Here is a 23,725-nt window from a genome sequence, read left to right as displayed (position 1 = left end):
AGCCCCAGCAGCATCCTAAAGGCGTTATTATATTGGACCCGCAGGGCATTAAACGATTTTTGGGTATACTTTTGCACCAGAGGCTGCTTGTATAAAAAGATTGACAATAAGCTCTAAAGAGCGTGATTATGTACCTTAATTAGAAAATAAGTAACTGTACAACGCCATCTATATTATTTTTGGTGAACGTAGCCTGTAAGTCCCTCGTTGACTAAATCCGACACACTAACGTTGATGCCAAATCCTAAAATACCGGTGAGATGAAATAATATAATTAGATAACTTTAGGTAGGTATACAATCTTATACTCCGTGCCTTCCGAAGCACCATCTTACTTTCGGACAATCAGGTGATTAGCCTGTAAGGTCCTAACCAAACTAGGGATCACAAAGTGATCGTGAGTCCAGCGCTCAACCACTGGACCACAGAGGTAGTAATCCACTAATAATCTCCAAAATACATAACATTTACAGCTTCATCATTATCAGCCGTACGACGCCCATTGCTGGGCATAGGCCTCCCCCAAGGATATCCACGACGATCGGTCCTGCGCTGCCCGCATCCAGCGGCTTCTCGCGACCTTCACCAGATCGTCGCTCCATCTTGTAGCGGGCTTACCCACTACCCACTGAGCGTCGTCCATTTTACACCTTACTTAAATAAAATAATGTAGCTGTCGTGAATTGTGTCTTAAGTACATCCTTATAACCCCCATAGGCTTGGTGACAGTACTAACAGCGTCGACACTGAGCGAACTGCGTGATGCGTGCCAACATAATGCCACGTGAACATGAACCAAATGCATTCGGTTACATCTTTGCAAATTCTCACAGAATACAGAATATCGGAGGATAATCGCTTTGGGAGGAGTTGTAACACAACATAAAGTAGCATCACGCCTGTATCCTCAAAGGGGAAGGCAGAGGTGAATAGTAAAATATTATATGTATTATATACCCAACCCGCAGCGGAGCAGCGTGGAGTATACTCCATACCTCCTCCGGTTGATTGAGAGGAGGCCTGTGCCCAGCAGTGGGACGTATATAGGCTGTTTATGATTGTATACCCACACTTCTAGCTATGTTTAGGAGGAGTTGATAAAAATGATAATAATGCCTGATATTAAATGTGTTCCTCTATTTATTAAATAATTTGCAATGTATATCATAGATTTATATAATGTGTTGCTATTGCAGTTTCTTGTCATTTCATCTCCTCGGTCATAATAACGAACCTTGCGAAATGACGTTGATTCAAAAATGTTAATTAGACCTTCAACAAGGTGATCTATGATAATTCGTTGAATAAATTATTCTAATACCTATCTGATTTCTGTTATTGTTGCGCTTTGGTTTTTTCTTTTTTCTATTTAATTCATCAACCCTGGTGTCAGGGTTAGTAAGGTTACTATTGAAATATCTTTGTCTTTGATTACGTGTTGCTTTGCCCAGGGCATTAGTGATTATGTATGTCTGTTTATGTATGTATGTATGTACTATGTATCTATTTTACTTATCATAATTGCAAAATTATTTAAGTTTAGTTTATAAATAATATTTGAGTATATCAAGTGGGAAATGTCCTAGGTCGAAGATAAATTATGAAATTCTGATTTAATAAATAAAGACAGATCTAAAGGTGACGAAAACGTTTTCTATTTAACTTATTTACGAATTTTAATAAAGAAAAATGTAATAATAAATGCGATAATTTGTCACGTTTTCCTATGATGTGTGCTTTTTCATACAAATTCCATAGTCATTTCGTGTTTGGACGTTTAGTAAAAAGTAACTGATTTGACTAGTTGGAAATTACCCTATTGCATTGCATAGTCGAATTGGGATTGCCTGTAATGTCTATATAAGTTGTGAATAAATAAATGAACTTTTCAAACAATGTATATGCGCCTAATTTTATTTATAGCAAGAATAGGCGGCCTCTTAGAAGCAATTCGCAGTATTGATAACGGAATTACGTTATCACGGGACAGGTTATCTATCAGGAAGTGACGCGGCTCAGCGGCGCTCACCTCTGACCCCACTTCCGGTGAAGTGACGTCACACGCTGGCCAATGTCTTCAGTCTCGGTAAGTCGGTCACTTGTATTCGAAAAAAAGTTTCAGGTGTTTGAAACTTTATTTTTAATTCTAATATCTAAGTTTAAGAAGTAGTAGTACTTTCTGAATCGGTGTGCGTGTATGAAGCAAGAGAAGTTTGTCTGGTTTGAAGGAAATGGAATTCCATAGTCTGTGGTACCTCCGTGGCCCAGTGGTTGAACGTTGGGCTCACGATTAGGAGGTCCTGGGTTCGATCGGTCCGAATCGTGGGACCGTATTCGGTCCGATGGGGACATATATCACAAAAATCACTTTGTGATCCCGAGTTTGGTTAGGACATTACAGGCTGATCACCTGATTGTCCAAAAAGTAAGATGATCCGTGCTTCGAGAGGCACGTTAAACCGCTGGTCCCGGTTACTACTTACTGATGTAAGTAAGTAGTTGTTACATGAACCATGTCAGGGGCCTTTGGCGGCTCAATAGTAACCCTGACACCAGGTTGATGAGGTTGGTACTCCACCTCATAACCCACACGACACAATACACAATAAATTATTTTAATAATTACTAGATTATAATCGATATACAATTATAGAATTTTCAATATCGATAGAATTGATACTACCGATAGGCATATCGATATTTTGATTATTTTGGGGTCAATAATCGACTAATTGATAGTCGATTATTTGGTAACTAAAATCAAATCAAATCACATACTACTACTACTACACTATACACACGTATATACTTTATTGTACATAAATAAAACATACAAACATTTAGCAACATTACAAATGGGCGGCCTTATTGCTCTGTAGCAATACACTACCCGTGAGAAATGGGATAACGCTGTGGAGATGATGAGGTATAGGATACCTACTTCTTATTTTACCTACTGGTAAACGCCTTCGAGATTACACATTGGTCCTTTACTTTAATAACCTAACTTAGTACGTAAGCTTTTGTTACTAACCCTATGGATCTTATGTTGTCCGAACAAATAATTTTTGATATGATTTAATAAAGTTGATATTAATTATTATTATTTAAAATAATTAATACACGACACTGGCAATAAATTATTTATTCCCATTCTTCATTATTAGGAATTGAACCCTGAATACCTAAACATAATGAATATTATTATTACCTTCATTACATATTGGCTATTCACCGTGAATCATTAAACTACCTACTTGTACAGGCTCTGAAATAAAATTAGCTTGTTATGTTGGTACGTAGGTACGTATACATACGAGATGAGAGGTATGAAAAGCGCGATACAGAGTCCGGCTAGGTGGCGGCTGGCGGGCGGGCGGAAGCTGCGTCGCATCCCGCCCTCGATGCAGTCTCCCCCCGCCCGGCGCGGCGCCTCCGTCCCCCGCCCCCGCCCCGCTCACCCCGCCGGGCCGCGGGGCGCGTGCGCTAGCCCGCCGGCCGGCGAGTCAGTCCAACGCCGCGCCGCGCACAACTCGCACGCGTGTCCATGATCTCACGCGACAAATAGACGATCGAACATTTTATACCCAGTGACGAGAGGGCGACCTCTCCTTAAACCACCAAAATAGCTTCACAAGTGGAGATGCCTTCCAGCCTGTTCGGCGAGCTCGGCGGCGGCGGGCTGGTGGAGGATCAGCGCGCGTTCCAGCTCGCGCTGGAGTTGAGCATGCTGAGCTTGGGCGAGAGCCTGCCGCCGGCCACCTCGCTCAACAGCCCGCTGGGGTTCGCGCCGCCGCCCGACGACCGCGCCAAGAAGTCGCAGAACATGACGGAGTGCGTGCCCGTGCCCTCCTCCGAACACGTCGCCGAGATCGTCGGCCGGCAAGGTAAGTCCGCATCACCTGCTTGCCGAGCTTCTTCCTGTATTATGTCGTTGTCGTTGGTGTCCATTCCTCCGCGGCGAGGTTGGACGTCTGAGCGTTGTACGTTGTCGGCCGGCGTGGTGACATGGAACAGCTGTTGAGGTTACTCGGCGCCCCCGCCCAGCAGCGCCACCCTTATGTAAGGGCGCACGTGCCGGTGACAGCAGTTTTAGGTTATGTTCGATCACCTCAGCGGTGGAATTGTCGGCATTTTGTAGGTACCAACGCGACACAAAAATGCCTGCCCTGCGTTTTGTTTGTTTACCCTCGTAAAAATGTATTGTTTTGCCTCGTTCGGTGTTCGTAGCAGTTTTTTCGTAGACGATTACTGTTTATTACGGCGCAGGTAGATTCCGTAGACCGTAGACTCTTAGATATGCAATGCAGCACTATAGGTATTAATGTTGTGTAAAATGTAAAACAAGGTGTTGAGTTTGTTCGTAATTTGTAGGTAGCTTAATTTAGTCTATGTTGTGGAAGCTTTGAAATGTTTACGTTTTATAGGATTAGAAATTGAATAGTAACGTAGGTAGCTGTCTTCACGCAAGGTGGTTCTTCCAATTTTATCGATACGGCCGATCTAATTCTCGATTTGAAATGACCGAAAATCTTCCCAGCCTCGGGTTTGACGGCTCGGAAAAAACTTGGATTTAATTAAAAATGGTAACTTTGAGCAAAAAACTATCCCGAGGGTTGTTGATTTTTTTTCTTGAGCTAGTGAAAAAAGTCCGACAAAGCTTGGCGGGCCTGCCTTATCTTCAGTCATTATTCAAAATGTGCTCTGCGAAGCAAATCGATTGTCGGGATAGCTTCCAACCGATGATTTTGCAAATTACAGGGAGCCGCATTTTACTAAGTTCCTAGACATAATAAAAAAATCTTGCAGAATAAGATCGGCGTCGGTGAAATAAGACCACGAGGCCCTTTTCATAAACCTTTATTCAGATCTTTTGTTACTAGAACTTTTACTTAATTAGGTAGGCTTACCTACCTGTCTCTGTAAACAAGCAGTAGGTAGCTTCCAACGACAGGGTTACTTAAGTAAATAACACGTGCATATTACCTATTTCTTATCTTTATTAAGACACTAGGTAGGTAGGTACTACACTACACGATCCCTCGGGCCCGATGCATCGGATGTACCTATGTATAGCGATATCATGGCCTCGCCCACCCGATGTGCTATTACACTGCCCGATCCGATGCATCGGGCCCGATGGATTGGGTAGTGTAATAAGGCCTTTACTAGATAAGTCAAATTAAGTAGGTAGGTAGGTATGTCCCCTCTAGATGATTCTCTAGGATCTCTCATGACCTTTCAGGATAATTCTTCTATCGTGTCGTCTCGTTTGTATCGTCTGGTGTCAGGGTCATTAGAACCACCAAAGGCTTGAAAAGGATCATTGATGTATTATCAATACTGGCGATGGGTCACTATAAAGTTCGCTCCTATACTAACTGTGGGTGCAAATTGTCTTGTGGTAACTTATGGGTCTGCGCAACCGTTATAAGCTTAGCATTTTGCTACATAACATAAAACCACGGCTTGCCAAACTTTTAAGATAATGATCCATGCACCACACACCTACCTACATATTTATTAATCTTATGTTCGGAAGAATAACAGCTGTCACTTACATACCTACTAACAACTTATAAATACGCAGAATGTTAGCTTACACCCTGTATATTATACAGAAAGCCAGTTACAGCTCCTCGCTAATAATATACCTACCTACCTGTTACCTTTACGGAACCCCAAAGTCAAATTATTTCAAATCAAAAGACACTAATTTTAATAAGAACTTTTTTACCTTATTAATTTTATTATAAGAATAAAAATTTTTCAACATTTTTTTTTTCAATAATTGTTTTATAGTTCGATATTATGTATCAAACGATAATTTCGCGGAACCTTTTCTACGATACCCGCTTTGGGAATCGCTGACTTAAACAGCCTATACACGTCCCACAGGTGGGCATAAACGTCCCCTCAATAAACTGGAGAAGCATGTTAATAATATAGTAAAAAACTAGCCAAGTGCGAGTCCGACTCGCGCACGAAGGGTTCCGTACCATTGACGGGATTAACAATAGGTATTGATATCAAGTGAAAAAGGGCAAAAATATCGCGATTTTTGTACGGGAGGGGCCGTGATCCGCCTGTTTTTAGTATTTGTTGTAATAGTGGCAACAGAAATACATAATTTGTGAAAATTTCAACTGTCTAGCTTTCGAAGTTCTACACAGCCTGGTGATAAACGGACAGACAGCGAAGTCTTAGTTAATATTACCGTCTCTGTCCCGTTTTTACCCTTTGGGTACGGAACCCTAAAAATGGGCACAATATTGTATTGCTCGTCATAAGAACCAGATATGTATTAGGTAGGTGACCTAAACTTATTTATAACAATGTCAACAACCTAAGGCCTAACCCACATAGAATTTGTTTTTATATCCCGTACCACACTTATTTTAGTGTGTCACCATTTTGGTGGGTTTTTTACGACAAACCAGTTTTATTTGAAATCAATTAGCATATTTCGATAATGCTTAATTTTACTTAACATTAACACCTTAATTATTGTTTTAATGGTTAACGAGAATTCGTGTTGTGACTGAAAAAATAAGGATATTTACTACTTACTGTTAGTAATGACTAGGGTATTGGTACCAACCTAATAATGAGATAAACGTACCTACCAACATATTGTTAGGTTGGTACCTTGACAGTTTATTTTCATTAGTTATAATTGGATAGTTTCCTAGGTCAAAGATAAATTATGAAATTCTGATTACTAAATAAAGACAGATCTAAAGGTGACAAAAAATTTTTCTTTTAAACTTATTTATGAGTTTTAATAAAGAAAAATGTTATAATAGGTGCGACATTTTGTCACGTTTTTCTATGACGTCACAGTGTGCTTTTTCAAACAAATTCCATAGAAAATTCGTGTTTTGACGTTTAGTAAAAAGTAACTGATTTTATTAGTTGGAACCTAGCCTATTCTAGCATATTAATAAAGCCCCGATATAAAGGCACAAATTACCTATTGTGGGTGCAGCTTTGCCTTTTGACGACTTGTGTAATTCTGACAGTTAACTTCTCGAAACTATTTAAAACTACAATTGCTAAAAATAACTAAAAAAATAAAAATGGGCGGAACATAACCTGTTTAACATACCTACTTATTTAGTTATATTAATATAATTATTACTTTGTAAACGTATTCATTCTCTAGTTTACTAGTTATCCTTCTAATTCATATAATTGTTAATTAATTCATGAGCGCGGTATTTTAACATGCAAATACCATTATTTCATAATCTACCTAAACTAATAATTCGCTACTCGTGAACTCTAGATCTAATTAATAAGCCTATGTACCTATGTTCATAGCAAAATATCATCATCATCATCACTAATTTAAGAGCCACGCTCTTGTCGGTGTAGCATTCTCAATTCTTGTCTATCAAAGACCAATTCCTTCACTTCCTTATAAGACACGACGTGTAATTGTGCTAAACTATTTTGTTTAATAGGATTTTATAAAGCACTCCTGTATAAGTGATATATTTGCCAATCATAGGAAAGACTACAGTAACATATATACTTCAAAAGTAAATATACATAAATGATCGGAATTGAAATTCGTTACAAAATAAAGTATTTACAGCTATCCGAAAAAAAAAATCAAATTCTAAATTCAAATTCAAATGTATTTATTCAAAATCAAGGAGTTAAAAAAAAGGAAATTAGATAGGATACTCACCTATTGCAAAACGGATATTCAGAATACTCTTTAGCATGTTCACGCGAGTAGATGAATAAAAAGAAAAAGTTGACTACCCTATTGTACTTCCCATGTCCTATTTATTTTTTATGATTTCTTTGTTTTATTTTATTCGCAATAAAGTATTATTATTGTATTATATGAACTCAAGTGCGTAATCTTTACTAGCATGGGTCACAGGCCGTCTGAAGGCAACTCGCAGCCACTCTTAACACGATGATGATTAGATGACTGACAGTAATGAGTAACCAGCCTAATAAGTCCTTCACACGCGTTCGTTAGGACCTCACAACCCAAAGTTTTGGGTCTCTGACATTCTTAAAAGTTCTCAGACGTAAATTACTCAAAGAACACTTTTTGAATCTACGCAAATATCGGCATATACTTAGTTGAAATACTTACGTTAATATTGCCAATAAACACAGTAGGTATCTATAGTACGGTCGAGCCAACCCGCGTAGCAGGGGCTCTTTCCCATAGCCCGGGACAGAACAATGCACATAACATAGCCGCAGCTATAGATATACCATAGTCCCTTGCACTCCACTCCCAGACGTGGACTCGTAAAACCAGAGCAAAAAAACCAGCTGCACCACTTGCAACCTTGTCTAACTACCAACTCACACGGCGATACGCAAGGAAAGCTACAAACGCATTCTGCTACACAACTTTAAGCTCTCCGCTAAAAGACTAAAGAGCTTTTAAATGTATTGTTGATTTCGTGAGAAGGTTTAGTTTGTATTTGTGAAGGAACCAAGCAATGTATAGTTAAGTTGGCTGGAAATAATAGGGTGTTGTGAATCGGTTGGGAATGGAATTGCTTCGTATTTTGATGTTAGTGCGACAGGGTAGCATCGTGTAGCTATGTAGGTTATGGCGGTATATTTAGGGGCGATACACTGCGTAGACCACGTTTGGATACTTGTAGGTGTATCTTGATACAAATATTTTACTTATAATTCCAACAAAAAAAAAATAATGAATGAAATAGTTTTATATTATATTTGATTAAGTACATTCTTTTTAGTCGGCTGTGAGAAATTGTAATTTCGGTTTCAAGATTTACTTTTGGGACACGTAAACGCGCTTCTCATCTACGTTAATACATTTCATAAAACATCTTTATCTATAATCTATACCAAAGTACCTACGCCTTTTAAAAGCGTTCTGGTTATTTCAACACCAAACCTCGTCCGATTCTTTTCCAAATTCAAAAGAAAAGACCTAAATCTTTGCATAAAGACGGTCCCGTCTTTAGAATATTTTTTGCACGTACTTACAATAGGCAGAATGGTAAAGAGAAACTCAATACTTGGCAGATTGGTCGGCCATGTGTAAAAGCTTCATTTAAAAGGCCCCTTACACGTTCTACCTGTAGTTCAGCCAGTATTTATTTTTGATTCGGGTCTCATAAAATACCTTATTATTGGATGAATAATAGTAGTCTTTGCCCGCCTAGTTTGACGTTCTTTAAAAGTATGATATGATTTCGACGTGGTATTATTTTTCTCTCTCGATGTTGTATTCTTCTTGTGTTTTTTTTATTGGCTTTGCCTAAATATTCGTATTGATTGTATGTATATAATTTGAACATATTTTAATAGGTTATGTCTACATAGTTTGGTAATATTTGAACACAATAGAATCATCCTTGATAAACAAAATCTACGCAGTTTCACTTAAAATTCCTGTCAAAACGCGTTTATGACCTTTTAACAACGGTCTTTGTTATGACGTGAATTTAAAATAGCACACAGGATATGCGGACATTGTACAGCGTGTTTTCGACCTTGTCTCTTCGACTTAAAGAGGTTTAATCAAGTCAATAAATAGCAGAAACATCTCATTGATAAATATAAAGTACGAGCCAAGGACTGAACTTATTTTCTTTTATTTTTTAATCGTCTTCAATACTTCTTCGCATTGTTCGTGCATCTGTTTAAGAGTACGTCGCGAACCAAAAAGGTTGTTTAAAATTCTCGCGTTTACGCGCGGACATGAGCTGACGTCACGTCCGGTTGTCGTCGCTTGTCGACTATCGATACCGATTGTCGACAACGATGTCGATCGGATCCTGTCGGCTCGTTTGTTGTTTTGATTTGGAATGGCGCGAGCGCAACATGTTCCATCTGTGAATTCGTATAAGGTAAATGCACCCATGCATTGACACTCATCGGTCGCATTGCCATTCTACAATCTTAATTTTCAACAGCTCTTTAAGTAAATGAATACAAGCTTTTAATATCAATACCTCGTTTGGGTTTTTAGTCTTAATATAGAATTTTAGGTGTTCGGTCACTTACGAGTAGCGAGTCAACGATCTTGATACCTAACACTGAATGTCACATAATAAACATTTTTTTACATTAAACGACCGTGGAATATTTGTATGGAACAAATAGCGAATCTTGCGGTGATCGTGAGTTTTGCTCGTGAAGACTTGGTGCGTCGGACAAGTTATTTGACTTGCCGGCATGCGAGCTATGTTTAGAGGCAAGTAACATCAGTTCCCGGCGTTTCGGTGAGTAATCCATCCCCGTCACGGCGGGACCCGCTGGACCGGTTCCACATCAATGACTGCCAACCCTTCGGCCTCTATTTACTCCGCAGCTCGTCATACAAATGTTTTTTGTCTACAATAACTCTCGATTTTGAAGTTACCCGGCCGTTTCGACGCTTTATACCTTGATCGACGGCGAGACAGATCGAGACTTTCAAGGTTGTTAAATAAGTCATCTGGGACTTTAATATTGAATTAGATGCTATTGGTTTGGTACTCAGTAGTATTATGTCTACGTGATCTCATTATGATCTTATAGAAAATAGGGTAAATCTAAAATCGAAGTTATTTCACGAGCAAACGAAAGAGAAAACAATTCTAGTAAGGCACACGTGCGAGCGGAATGTACTAAGATCGCAACACCGGCTAGGCAGTAGTGAGCGCGAATCGGCAAGATTCGCTATGTGGCTCGACGTGCGTTCCGGTCGACGCCACCGCAGTCAGGGTCAAGGCTTCGGCTCCTGCACAGCGCTGCACGCCTGGTACTCGCGCGCCCGACTTGCTCTCGCTCCACCAAGCGGAAATGGGACGCTAAAAGCGAAACTGATAGGTGCTCAGTTATGCGTTTTTCCCACGACTGTTGTTGGAGAAATTACACGTTCAATCTCACAAGTGACTTGGACAGCGTGTTGTTAGGGCATCAGAATTGCATTTGATTAGGGCTACGTTCCGCCAGTCAAGTGTTTAGACCCCACAAAGCGATCAAACAAAAACACAAAAGCTAAAGTGCGGTCGAAAGCAATAAATGTCAGCTTCGAATTAAAAGTTCTTGAACGATCGCTAAATTGGTTGTTAACCGACTAACTGCTGCTGGTCTAACGAGATTACACAAATCTCCCTATCCGTTGTCAATTTTTGAATGAAACTACTCGAGCGATAAAAAATAAACGAGCATGTGTCCCGGTGCTGCCGAGACGTCCCGAAATTCCTGGGCCCCGTTTTTTGTGTTACTTGACAGATGCATTCTGGGACGCCGCTAACCGCATCTTGCGTCCTTATCGCGCGCCTGGAAATGAGATCCACGCTTGTCTACTAAGACGAATTTGAGGGTTATTTTAAGGTGCATTTCCCCGTCCCTCTCTCGCGTGGCGCCACGGCCGCGGCGTGGCCCGCTCCTGTTTGTATTGCACCGACGCTGTAGCAGCTTTCATAAACATGGCTTCTTTTTGTTTTCGAAGTCGTATAGTACAAGTAGCTAGGAGCAACGAACTAGAAATCATTCGGAATCATATCGCGTTGCGAAAGAAGCAGCGTGACGTCACGGTGCGCGGCACCCCCACGTCTGCGAAACTTAGGGACCCTAATGAATGACTTCCTAATTGCCGAGCCAGCACGAATAAACGTAATCCGGCGCGAAACCAGAGTCGCCGTTTAATTATGGACCTTGAGCCCTTTTGATTCTGAGTTGTAAATCGACTGCCAGACAAGTCGCGAAGCACGCTTCTGGACGCGAGCGGTTACAGCTCAATTGGTCGGACTTAACCGTCACCGCGCAGCGATGTGAAAAGGGATCTTATTGGAATGCGGTGTAGACGCGATTCGCTTTGGTTCGTGGTTATCACGTGCGTCGTGTACGCAGACGCCGCTTCGAGGCACTTTATAGAGCGACAAGTCGATATGCTCCCGCACTAATGTTGACAACAATCCATCTCGCGTTGTCAGTCGGCGCCGCGAATTAGACTCACTCCCATTTCGATTTACTCCTCACGCCAGTGTTAATATCGGTGTTCCCGCAGCCCTGATTACCTGCCCTGCATTATCCGCGAACTATGCGACAGCAATTTCTAGGCGAGATTCATTTATTTGTCGCACCACATTATTGCGGGGAAAAAATTGTGTTGCGAGGTTTAATGACAGGATATGATGTTAATATCTCGGAGTCAAAGTCCGGAGGACGCAGATGTGCGAAACGTCGTATGAAAAACGGTTCCGTTGTAAATAGCAACAGCACACATGTTGTTTACACGAGCTGCTCAATAGTTTTGGGACCTCACGGAGCACGTTTTGGGTGTATGGAGTCTAACGCGTGCATTAACGAGCGCGCCCGATGCTCTCCGAAGGACCGACGAATGATTTACACATGTTTTACATGTAATTAAACCTTTCAATATTCATGCGAGTCGAAGGTGTGAGTAACGACCGTCTTGACGCAAGTCATCGATAAGGAACATTACGGCCCATCAGTAGATACTAGATATATTGAAGTTGTAAAGTAATAAATAAAAGCTTAAAAGGGTCGGGTGTCTATCACTGTTGATTCGATTCTTTAATGGGGTCATGATACATGTGCTGAGTTTTTATTGTTCATATTGTAACAATGATTTATGGGAATGAGATAGTAAGACGTTTTTAATCTTATTATTACGTGTTTATTCGATTTTGATTTGTCAACTTAAGGCGTCCGTTGCGGAATCTGATCCTCGATACGCAATAACTTTTTCCACAACGTAGATACAGGTGAAATTATAAAATAAGTTTCATTAGAGACCCTGGAGGGCACAGGAAAAGTAGGAGTCAGGAGAGCGTCTTTCTCATTCATTCTTCAAAGTTTCAAACTTCAAAAGAAACAGTATGATCTTACAACAGTAAAATTTTTCGATTATTAGCTTCATAGCCGAATATGTATGCAAGATAGCTGTAATCTAAAGGTGCACAACCAACGAAAGTTTCTTTAATTGGTGTACTGTGTGTCATGAGCAATATAATGTACCCACTTTAGGACTCTGTCGCACTAACATATTAGACATTTAGTGAGACTTACAGTTCAATTTGTCAAAGAAGTTAATGTGACATGGCCGTACACGTCATAGTCTCATAGCAGTCTTATCGTCAAGGCGTACATCTGCCAACCGCCGAACAACGGTCGAGGCACACCTGCCTCACCCTACCTCGTACCTTTACCTCGTCCTACCTCTACCTTGCCTCGTGTAACCGTCTTGCCTTTATAACTATTTGTTGATCACCCTATAATTGGCGACGTCGTAACAATAGTATCAACTGTTTTGTTCGGTTCTTTAGCTATTATACTCGACGATGTTTTATTTTTAATACACTGTATGCTAAGGTTCAGTACGATCTGGGGCCTGTTTAATAAAACTTACAATTGTAAATTACAATGACAATTAGATGTACATTGCGGAGTGTGTGATCACGAATATTTTGCAGTTTCATATTAGCTACGTAATGTACATCAAATTGTCGTTGTAATTTACAATTGTAAGTTTTATTAAACAGGCCCCTGCTCTGAACCTGCGTGTGTGTATGAAACGATTGATGAATGTGGAGGAAGCAAGAGAAGTCAGGATCAAAGCGAATGGAATTCTGTAGTCTGTGCTTACCCCGCTGGGAAATGCGTGAGTTTATGTATGTATGCTAAACTCACGCTAAGAATTCATTTTGGGGTAGATCCACCACGGCGTCTTAAATTTCTCAATTAGGTATGTATGGTGGACCGTAGACGCGTTGACAACCTTTTAGGATCAAAACTAGTTTCTCAAGTTACATTATAAACTATATTTACACTATAGGTACCAATTATACATTATCGCAAAAGTATACAATAGAAAATAATGTAAAATTAGTTATGAATTTTGTGGCGAAAAATTCCAATTGATATTAACTCAGAATTATTTATTTTTTATTTTATTTTACTTAATAAATAAAAATAAAATAAAATAAATAAATAAAAATAAAATAAACTCAGAATTATGAGCTGAATCACCCCGCTCAGTATTCAGTACGGTGTCACTAACATCCTGTATATACGTTATATACTCGAAATACGACGCAATATCGCGTCCGACAGTCAAAACCCTAGATTCATGGACAATCCAAGGTTGCCTTAATATTACGATATTTACAATACATTTATCAAAGCTGTAACGATACGCCATTACATTTCCAGTTGACAAGTGCGATTACTAGACTCGAAGCTTACAAAGTAACATACTTTCGATAAGTGTAAATTCACTTTATTGTTGAACAGTTAATTTGGAAGATAAAACGACAGGTGCATATGTGTAATAAACACAACATGAATATGTGTAGAATTGTACAATAAAAATGTAGGGACATGATGATCGGTAGCATAATTTGAATTCTGCAAGCGTGTATAGGTTTCACGTTATATTTTTTCTATAAAATGATGTAAAAAATATTTATTTCACGGTTTTATTTTTAATTATTATAAAGTTATCATGCAAGACCCTTCAGACCAGGATTAAAAAGTATCAAATTCAAATATAGAATTATGATTTTAATTTTACCTGCCAGTGCAACAATCACACTACATGTTTAAAAATAAATACGTTTCAGAATCACGATTATGTCGCATTATAGCCTCATTTATTTTCAAAATGAAAATAAATTACATGTAATACAATACTGGATTGGATTATCGCCTGTCGTTAAGTAGAATTTTATATTTAATTAACGGTCTGTACAAAAAAATAAAGTAACTTTAATCCCACGTATGAAAACAAGCCTTACTTCCTATAATTATTATCTGGATCGTGCGAATGGAGAGCTATTTATAGTTGTAAAATTATAAAAAATCAATAATTCGCCATTCTGTGGCCATTTTGCCTCAATTAAATATATATTAAACCGATTGAATGCGACGTGATACGAAATAATAATGGCTTGTTCTTTATGACGACTTCATAACCGCTCGCGTAAATAATATGTGGAATGTCTCATTTATTTTTTAATTTTACTTGTCATTTTATTTACTTTTAAACAGACAAAATACAAAAAATGGTTTCATGCCTAAACGCAACGTTACTTTTTGACAGCTTATGATTGAGCATTTTAAGTCCATTACGGTCACATTTACCTTATTCGCGATTTTACTCATTTACCGATCAATTTTAAATACCTTTCGTTTTTATTATAAAACTTTATAACTAGCGAATTAATGACATAATTATGGTCGAAAGTCGTGTAATAATAGTAACATTTACCTGTGGCGTTAATTCAATGAAACTGTAATAGGGTAACAGGCATGTTGTCGGCAGCTGCGCTTTCCGTTTCGAGACTCGCATACGAGACCAACGGTTGCTGCCGTGACGGTTGAGGCAACGTTTTTAAACGTTATCTACGTACAATTACGCGTTACAACGTGTTTTTAAGATATTATTGCGTTTATAAGTGAATAAAGAATAATAAATCCAACTGTAGTTGGAAATTGTTAGTATATTATATAAATAGACATAACTGATTATATTTAATATCATGTGGGTATATTTTCGGGAGATCGACTGCATCGAAATATCGATTTCGAAATTCGAATCGCTCTCGCGAATGAAGACGGTTTGGGAACATGTACCGTTTGATTTTCGAATTGTGAATTTGCCTCAAAAGGGTCACTTCCGAATATGATTATAATAATTTACTATCATTCCAATATTACTTCTTTATTTGCGTCTTCTTATTTTCAGATTGTAATGAAATAATGCATATTTGATTGAAACCTTCTTATTATTCAGTCTGGCGTAAACAAGTTACGTTTATGTTATGAATAAAAATAGCTTAGGTAGGTATTTCGATAAGTGTGTATTGTATTTTAAGATTTCCTATGAGTGAGTTTATTAGTGACTTATTGCGTATTGTTGCTGCGGACGACGGGTTATCGCTGTCAGAGTAGATATTTATAACGTGCCTTATGTACGTAGCTATAGCCGAGGGATGAAAGAATGGAACTAAACAATACTCCAACCAAACTGAAGGACTCACTGAGCTGTCGATTTCAACGCTTCACCAAACACTTCGCGGAACTCATCTTTGTGACGATGCAGATGTAACAAAAGCTTATCTATCTCTTAGTTAAAAGCACCATAATTGTAAAATTCCTTAACACTTGCTTACAAAAGGAATGTTTTGTGAAAAGGATAACTGTACCACGAAATGACCGGTGCAAAAAAGGGCCTTAATGTTGCCGGCGACGGGCGGCCTACCTGCGCTCTACCTGCTCTAAATCAGACTTACTCTATTGCCGATAAATTAATGCGCGTTCAAACGTTTGGAAAGGGATTTATGGTCATCTCAGAGTTCATTATTCTTGCATTTGTGCACGCTTTTATCGGCGTTTGAAGTGCGGGGTTAGTGAACTTGACTTGCAAATGAGCGGCGCAGGGCTAACAGTAACTAAATCTCGCTTGTTTATTGTGTAGCCGCCATCCAGGGTTGCTCTTAATTGTCGTTTTGTCACGAGTTTAATACGACGGATATTCAGTTATTGTTTTTCTTAAAGATGTACTTAAGTGTCTACCAGGAGAGCGGCGAGTGGTGGCGGTGGCGGCTCGGCGCGGAGGTCTAGTTTGAAAAGGTCGGCGCGTAGTGGGTGGCGAGTGTCGACGTGTAAGCCGATATTTCCCTCGTGAAAATGTTCAATGGCTGGTGTCGAGTTGCCTCCTGAGTGCGTGTCGCAGTCTTTAGATTTTCGTCTCGCATGCTGGTACATTATTTCGCGTCATTAATTATTATACAGCTTTTTTTTGTGATGGAAACGTCTCGTAAGCCACCTGCCGCTGCGTAATTAAAGATTGTGCGTAGGCTCGCTCGATAAAAGAAGTCTCTCCGGTCTCGGTACACGTTCACCTTCGCGGATCGTGGTCAGGACGACATCATTAATACATCCGATTAGCGAAACAAATAAGGGAACTTTACCGAACACGATGAGTTCGGAGCTTTCTCACGGGCGCGAGTGGCGCGTCGCGGCGGGAGGCGGCCTTAGCTTGGAGCGCGCGGTTCCGCTCCGAGAGGCGGCAGCTGACGGAAGGGCGCCATCTGCCGAGCGGCGCCCCGGAAACGCGATTTGTTTTGTTTTCAACTTTCGAATCGAGCCCAGTTCGATTCCCGGTATCCATCCACAACTGGCGAGGTAACCGTCACTGCCATTTGTGGTTACGGTCACGTGCCCGTTCCACTCGCAGCGTCACGATTAAAATAAATTATTTTACTTTTCTATATTTTTATTATGCGTGGCCCTTTTTAATAACCACTGAAAAGGTCATTCGTTCTTAACAGCCTATAAAACGTTACGATCACCAAATTACGAGTTATTTAACAGCGATGGAACTCAAGCGTCAAAAATGCATTTCTGATGCATGTAGGAAGAACATCAAATGTATAATTTCATTCATGATACGGCCAGCTGGACTTTTATAAAGTCATACAGGTTTTCTCAGTAATTTAGGTTTAATACAACCACTGCATTTCTTATTAATTTTATGGTTTGAAAGGTCAGGCTCAAGTCAATTATTGTAGACAGAATTAAGTTCTCGTCGTAATGACAGTTTATTTTGTGGCAAAAGTAGGTACTAGGGGCACATAAAAATACTAGCGGCTCATTGGAATATTTCGAATTTCGAAATAAAACATCGGGCGTCCTCGCCATCTGCGCGCGCACCTGCCCCGGCGCGAACTTGAAAAAAGTTTTTATTTTAACATTCATCCACTCACAAGTACTCACAACGCAATACACATGTCCGCCTTCGAGGTCGTCTTATAAATCCTTTTGTCCTGGTAGTAGGCACTTTAAATTTCGCGTATACCTATGCACATATATAACTTTTTTTTATTTATATTGTCTTTTTCCTGTGCCTGTCTGAGAACCTATTTACTTAATACAAAATGACTAACCTACTTTCTTCTACTCTTGTTGAAAGATAATTAAATTTAAATAATGAATACAAATACGAATAAAGGCTATTTTCATTTTCATTTTCAATGAATACAGTAAGAATCCTTTTCAATTAAGAGGCATTTGGGAGACCTCGCGTGACTCGCTGAAAACTTCTTGTGTCTGAGCCCGTGATTCAACGGAATACGGTCTGGTTTCTTCAATAACATAATTTAAACACTTACTCCAATCACGAGCCTCCTTACGGGCATTTACATAGCAATTGACACCTGGGGCACGAAGCTCGCCTTTATCTCCCTTAATTTAAGAAAAAAAAATGCACAACACACGCCGCACGCACGCCGGCCGACCTGTAATTTCGACTTCTGAAGATAATTGAAAAAATGTCTACTGATTGTTTGTGCGACTTACCTATAGGTACATGAACAATGCTAGTCTTGCATCGCATACGTACTCAATATTACATAAAAAATCCGATGACATTAATGTCAATGTAACACCGACTGCACATTGTCGATCATCGATTCGAAGGCGCTTAAATTTCGAATTTACATTCATAATTCGTTGGCAATATATTAATTCAACGTCTACCAATTTTGAGAATTGAGTACGCGATCGGTCGGATATAATGGCGGTATTAAATAAACTATAAAACGATTACATCGCGGCCGGCGTGTGTTGTGCCTTCGGAAAGCGAGAGCTGCGCGGCGGCATTCCGCAGTAATAATCCTTAGAATCGAATGAGCGCCCTGCGCATCCACGATCCTGCGACAATCGATTCCAGAACACTGGCCGAAAAGTTTTCTTTTTCATTTTCAATCATTTATACTGAGAACTGTTTCGTTCTTTTTTGAACACGCGTCGAAACTACTCGATTGCGCCGGCTGCCAAGTAGCGATTGCATCATCCTGTCAAGAAAATTGCGAACATCTTTTGAAGGATCTCGAGAAAAGGCATTGTGCCGAAATGACTGAATTTAAAATTAAAACTGTTGTTTGGAATCCCGCATAATGTTGATCAACGTGTTCGTGTGCATCTCTAAGTATGGTAATAATCGTATAAACTGATCTTCAGACTGTCCATAACTAACTAAATGTATGCTAAATTGGCTAACCTTTCCGCTGGCGGTATTGAACAACAATTTTATTATAATTGGCGAAGCGGTCAACGCTTCTTGGAAATTGGCTTTTTTCTTCTTTACTACCAACATTTTGCTGATCTCGTTTTTGCGCCGGAATCGTCCGAATGGACCTTTGTTCTCCGCCATATTGTTTTTGGCGTCCACCGTTGGCAAGGAAACGTGGAAAGTGAGTGAAAGTTCGCGATGCGATCTATTGTTTTGATTAGGTAATAAGTTATCGCGACTCAAATCGATTTTGCGTGAATCCTTTAAAAAATTACGCAATGACATCCCTTGTCAATTCGAAATTTGTTAGTGGAATGTGCGTGTGTATTCTTATTGGAATTTTCCGACGCGGCGCTCATTTGTTTTTTGTTCGTTGACACAGAAACACAGTGAGGTGAAATTAGTAATTAGGGGGTGAGTGGTGTGGGAGCGCGGCGAGGGCAGCTGGCGCGCAGTCGACCGTGCCGCCACCACCGCCGGCCCGGGACTAATCGCACAGAAAATTCATGCACTGTAATCAATACTCACTTAGACACACACATATATGATTAATAAACCACATCTATCATTACCAGGTGCACAGCACAACACTAATTAGACATTCTCCAAACTAACGTAATCCAATCCGAATATTATCAGACTCGCTCCAACTAAATTATGACGACAACTTAATTGATACCTATTATTAATTTATTTTATTTGCCTTCTTTATAACTCGAGAAATATTCAATTAAATACCCAAACGGTCTAATTAAGAAGGCCGGCGGTAAACAGCAATAAATCACTTTATTTTATAATTTTTAGCAACCGACTCCGCAACCAAATGTCATTTCGAGAAACACAAAGGCAGTAAATAATGTGATCGATATTTTGGGTATGCTCGTATGGTCGTTAAAATGCCGACGACATTTTTAACGGAAACCTCGTGTTGGATTCGGCTAATTCTTTATTCTGCTCAGTACCTCGTTTGGGACAAATCGTACGTTTAGAAACTTTTATATGTTGACCTCCCATGTTGTCCTACAAACCCATTGTCTTATTTTAAAATGTCGTCATATTATACAGTTCTAAAGATCATTTTATATTAGTTGTCAGCGTTTTGGAGTAGCCGCAAGCGTTTGAAGTGGCCGGCGTCTGGCGATTTATTTCACATAAACATCGAGAACGGAACGATTCACAATTCATTTAGATCTTTATCGCTTTAAGACGAAAAACTAATAACGTCAGCCTTCAGACTAAAACACGAACACACAAATTAGTCCAAAACTGTAACGCGCTCGTAAATTAAAAAAAAAAGTTTTTTTGTTTATTGGAAAACGAATGTCGAATTAGAATCTCATTAGTTTTGTAGTACGACGAGCCGATCAAATTATCTAATTCATTAACTCGAGTATCGTGATCGTGTAGTTTTTACGCGGGTCTGACGTCACCAGACCCTCGTAGATCAAAGACACCGGCGGTTGACAGATATTTTGATAGTTCGCATACAGATTATCTTAATATATTCGCGGGTGGCTACTTGGTGGTCTGTTTTTTAACAATGTTACTTGTAAGTGACTTTGTCTCGGTCGCGGTGGTCCGCGTGCTAACGAACCCGGAAAGTAAAATGTCAATTTTATACTTGCACCAATAAATTCGCGCGTAAAAATCAGCCATAAAATAATTTCGTCCCTCGCGTATTGGGTTTCCTTTAAAGTTTTTAAGGTATAAAGTGGTAATTAAAAGACCTAATGGGGTGATTCCCGATTCGAATGCGGCCCGTGTGACGTGGGGTCACGTGGCGTTCGAAATCCAAATGATTGTTTACGGTTGGTCGCGCGTCGGTGTTACCAGCCTTCAGGTCAATTCCCAGTGCGTTGCTCTCGGTTACAAAATAACATAACGTCTTGGTCATTCGACACTTTTTTGTTCATTTTGCGACAATCAAAAAACGAGTCGCGAACTTATTTCCATAAGTAGCTAATTAATTGCAAATTGAAATATTTTATTGAAACGCTTTTATTTTATGGGATGTCACCGAGATAATAGCGGGCGCGTAATTTATTCTGTTTACGAAACTAATGGCTCTTAAATAAAGATGATGATAAAACGCGGTTCGTGTTGTCGCGTTTCGAAATTAGATTATTTGTTATGAGCATTAATGAATATGTTGTATAGAGGCGACGACATAGACTTCTTTGTGCAAGTTTATGGCATCGTCCGTTCCGGGTGACTCGAATGACCTAAAGACGACCTATCTCAAACAAAAATAAAGCCGCCCATTCACGATCACGACACGTTGGCCAACCTTGAACTAGTTAAACGGGGCGGGAATAAATCTGAACTTAACATGGCAACACTGAGAAAAAACGCGCCGATTGGCCGCCCGTTCGTAGCAGACGTATCATTATCTTATTATAATAATGTACTATCGCTCTGACCCGCGGCGATGCTTGTTTTTTATTTATCCTTATCATAACGCTTACATGATACCTAGGCGAATTTTTGAGACTGTTATTCCCAAGTAGCCATAAAAATATACAGTTTTTATGTGAGCTGCTTTCCATTTCGGTTACAACTTCAGTGCGTGCGTCTCTTCACCTTATATATTGAACCCCTTTGACGCGAATGGCATGTTAGATCTTTCCCAGACACATGCTATTATGTCTGATGTCTGTATCCGTTTCCAGACCAATTTATTTGCAATATTTTTGATATTAAGTTTATAATTTTTTGCATAGATTTGAGTCATTGCAATAGGTTAGTTCCCACCGTGACGTAAGCGACTGCAGCGCGTCATGCGTGAGCGCACGCCAGCCGTTTGATATAGCTCCTAATGACCACAAATCATAATCCTCGCATCTGCTTACCGCAAAAAACTCGTATTAATCTTAATTCTCCGTTACCGTAAATAATATTATCGGAGAGATCCTTTATTTTCGACTCCATCCCAACTACGTGAAACGGGCCGATGAAATATAGCGATAAAATTAAGCTGTACCCTTTTTTATACCAACACTAAATTGCCGATAAATAAATACCTAAATAAGGCTCTGAATAGTGTATCGCCGCCGTTATAGGTATCGTATTAAGTCTGTTCACAGCGAATGTATAAATAAGTAGTTATTTGTACAGCATAATGACAGGTTCGGTGATTGCCTCTCCGTAGTATTGTAATTATGAATCATAAACAAAACGCTTCAAGTTTTTGGACTACGGAAAAAACTGCCAAAAGCTAATCTGTTCTCAGCAATTAACCTATCAGGCAATATTTAATAGTGAAGGTCGTCTGTAATAAGTGGGTGCTGATACAGTTCCTATAACTCGATCATTAGGCGTTTGGCCCCGCCTGCATGTGTTACCTACTTGAAACGATCGCATGACGCGGAATACAATCGCCTGCCGATTTCGATTTTGCGCATAAAGGATTCGGACGTTCCCATTTATTCTTTTTAAATTGCCACTGAACAAAAACGGTCTTTTACAAAATCGTGTTTTGACATCTTTTGATGCGTTTGCGGCTGCAATTTGGGTGCAGTGTGTATCTTTATGGCCGACATTACCGACACGGTCGAGTTACACAAAAGAACTTGTAAGGTTAATAAGTGTTTCGTGATGCGTAATACATCATCGGAATTTCTTTTTAAGCGATCATCATTGTGTAGTTCTTAGGTATTCCAGAAAAAAGGAGAACCAGTGCTTTGCTTGGTCGTTTTGCGCCGAAGTACTAGGGCAACAAAAGCAAGGAGGAGGATAGACAAACCAGTTCCGCGGTGTAGCTCCCACACATAGCAGGCTTCCCGGGCTGCGGTAACGACCGGCAGATAGATCGCTTCATTTGATACCCTGTGATGACCACTTTCGTTATTATGTGGCCCTAGTTAAATACCACCACAAGACTATGTAATCTACATTATCAATAACCAAAGAATAAAAATTAATATTATACTTAAAACACGTTTTAGGAAAATATTATTCGGTATTCATTGTACCTATATACAAAGTTCAATTGAACGTCGAGCATCGAACCCACATCCTTGCGGTTTCACATCCGAACGATTATACGAAAGTGTACAGACAAGTGAACTGCTTTCGGTCTATTTAAAAAAGAACTAACTTTCGCGAATATTGATCGACCTGTAGCTTACAAGTACAAACAAAAGTTTGTTTTAAAGAAAAAACTTTAGTTTCGACATCGCAATAGGCTTTGTTTACAAAAACTTACCTAGCTTTACATAAGTCTACAATACAGAAGCCATCAAAATAAGCATTATATCGTGTTGATTGTGAGGTGAATTATCAACCTCATTAACCCTGGTGCCAGGGTTATTATTGAGCCGCCAAAGGCCCCTGACATGGCTCGTGTAACGACTACTTACTTACATCAGTAAGTAGTAACCGGGACCAACGGCTTAACGTGCCTTCCGAAGCACGGATCTTTTTAGTTTTTGGACAATTAAGTGATCAGCCTGTAATGTCCTAATCAAACTAGGGATCACAAAGTGATTTTTGTGACAGGTCATGTCATTCGAATCCGGGACCTCCGGAGCGTGAGCCCAACGCTCAACCACTGGACCACGGAGGCCGTTAAAATAAGTATTAAAGTCTGAGTATTAAAATACATTTATTAGTTTTATCATTATCACACACGGCTGACAGAAACCTACATGCATTTATTATAATCGATTGGAGAGCAACACA

At 39.6% G+C, this 23,725-nt stretch overlaps 1 protein-coding gene across 1 annotated transcript in view; it reads left to right on the top strand.

Annotated features, from left to right (window-relative positions):
* Positions 1–3,521: 3,521 nt before the first annotated feature.
* LOC126370702 (RNA-binding protein MEX3B) overlaps positions 3,522–23,725 on the top strand; it is a 63,054-nt gene continuing 42,850 nt past the window's right edge. The window contains exon 1 of the mRNA XM_050015713.1: positions 3,522–3,887. Coding sequence (XP_049871670.1) covers positions 3,644–3,887 — 244 coding nt within the window. The 5' untranslated portion in view covers positions 3,522–3,643. The remainder of the gene's footprint in view (positions 3,888–23,725) is intronic.

This window comes from Pectinophora gossypiella, chromosome 11 (genome assembly GCF_024362695.1).
Source record: "Pectinophora gossypiella chromosome 11, ilPecGoss1.1, whole genome shotgun sequence".
NCBI lineage: Eukaryota > Metazoa > Arthropoda > Insecta > Lepidoptera > Gelechiidae > Pectinophora > Pectinophora gossypiella.
Note: the sequence above shows the minus strand (reverse complement) of the source record. Positions and strands in the feature narration are given on the sequence as shown.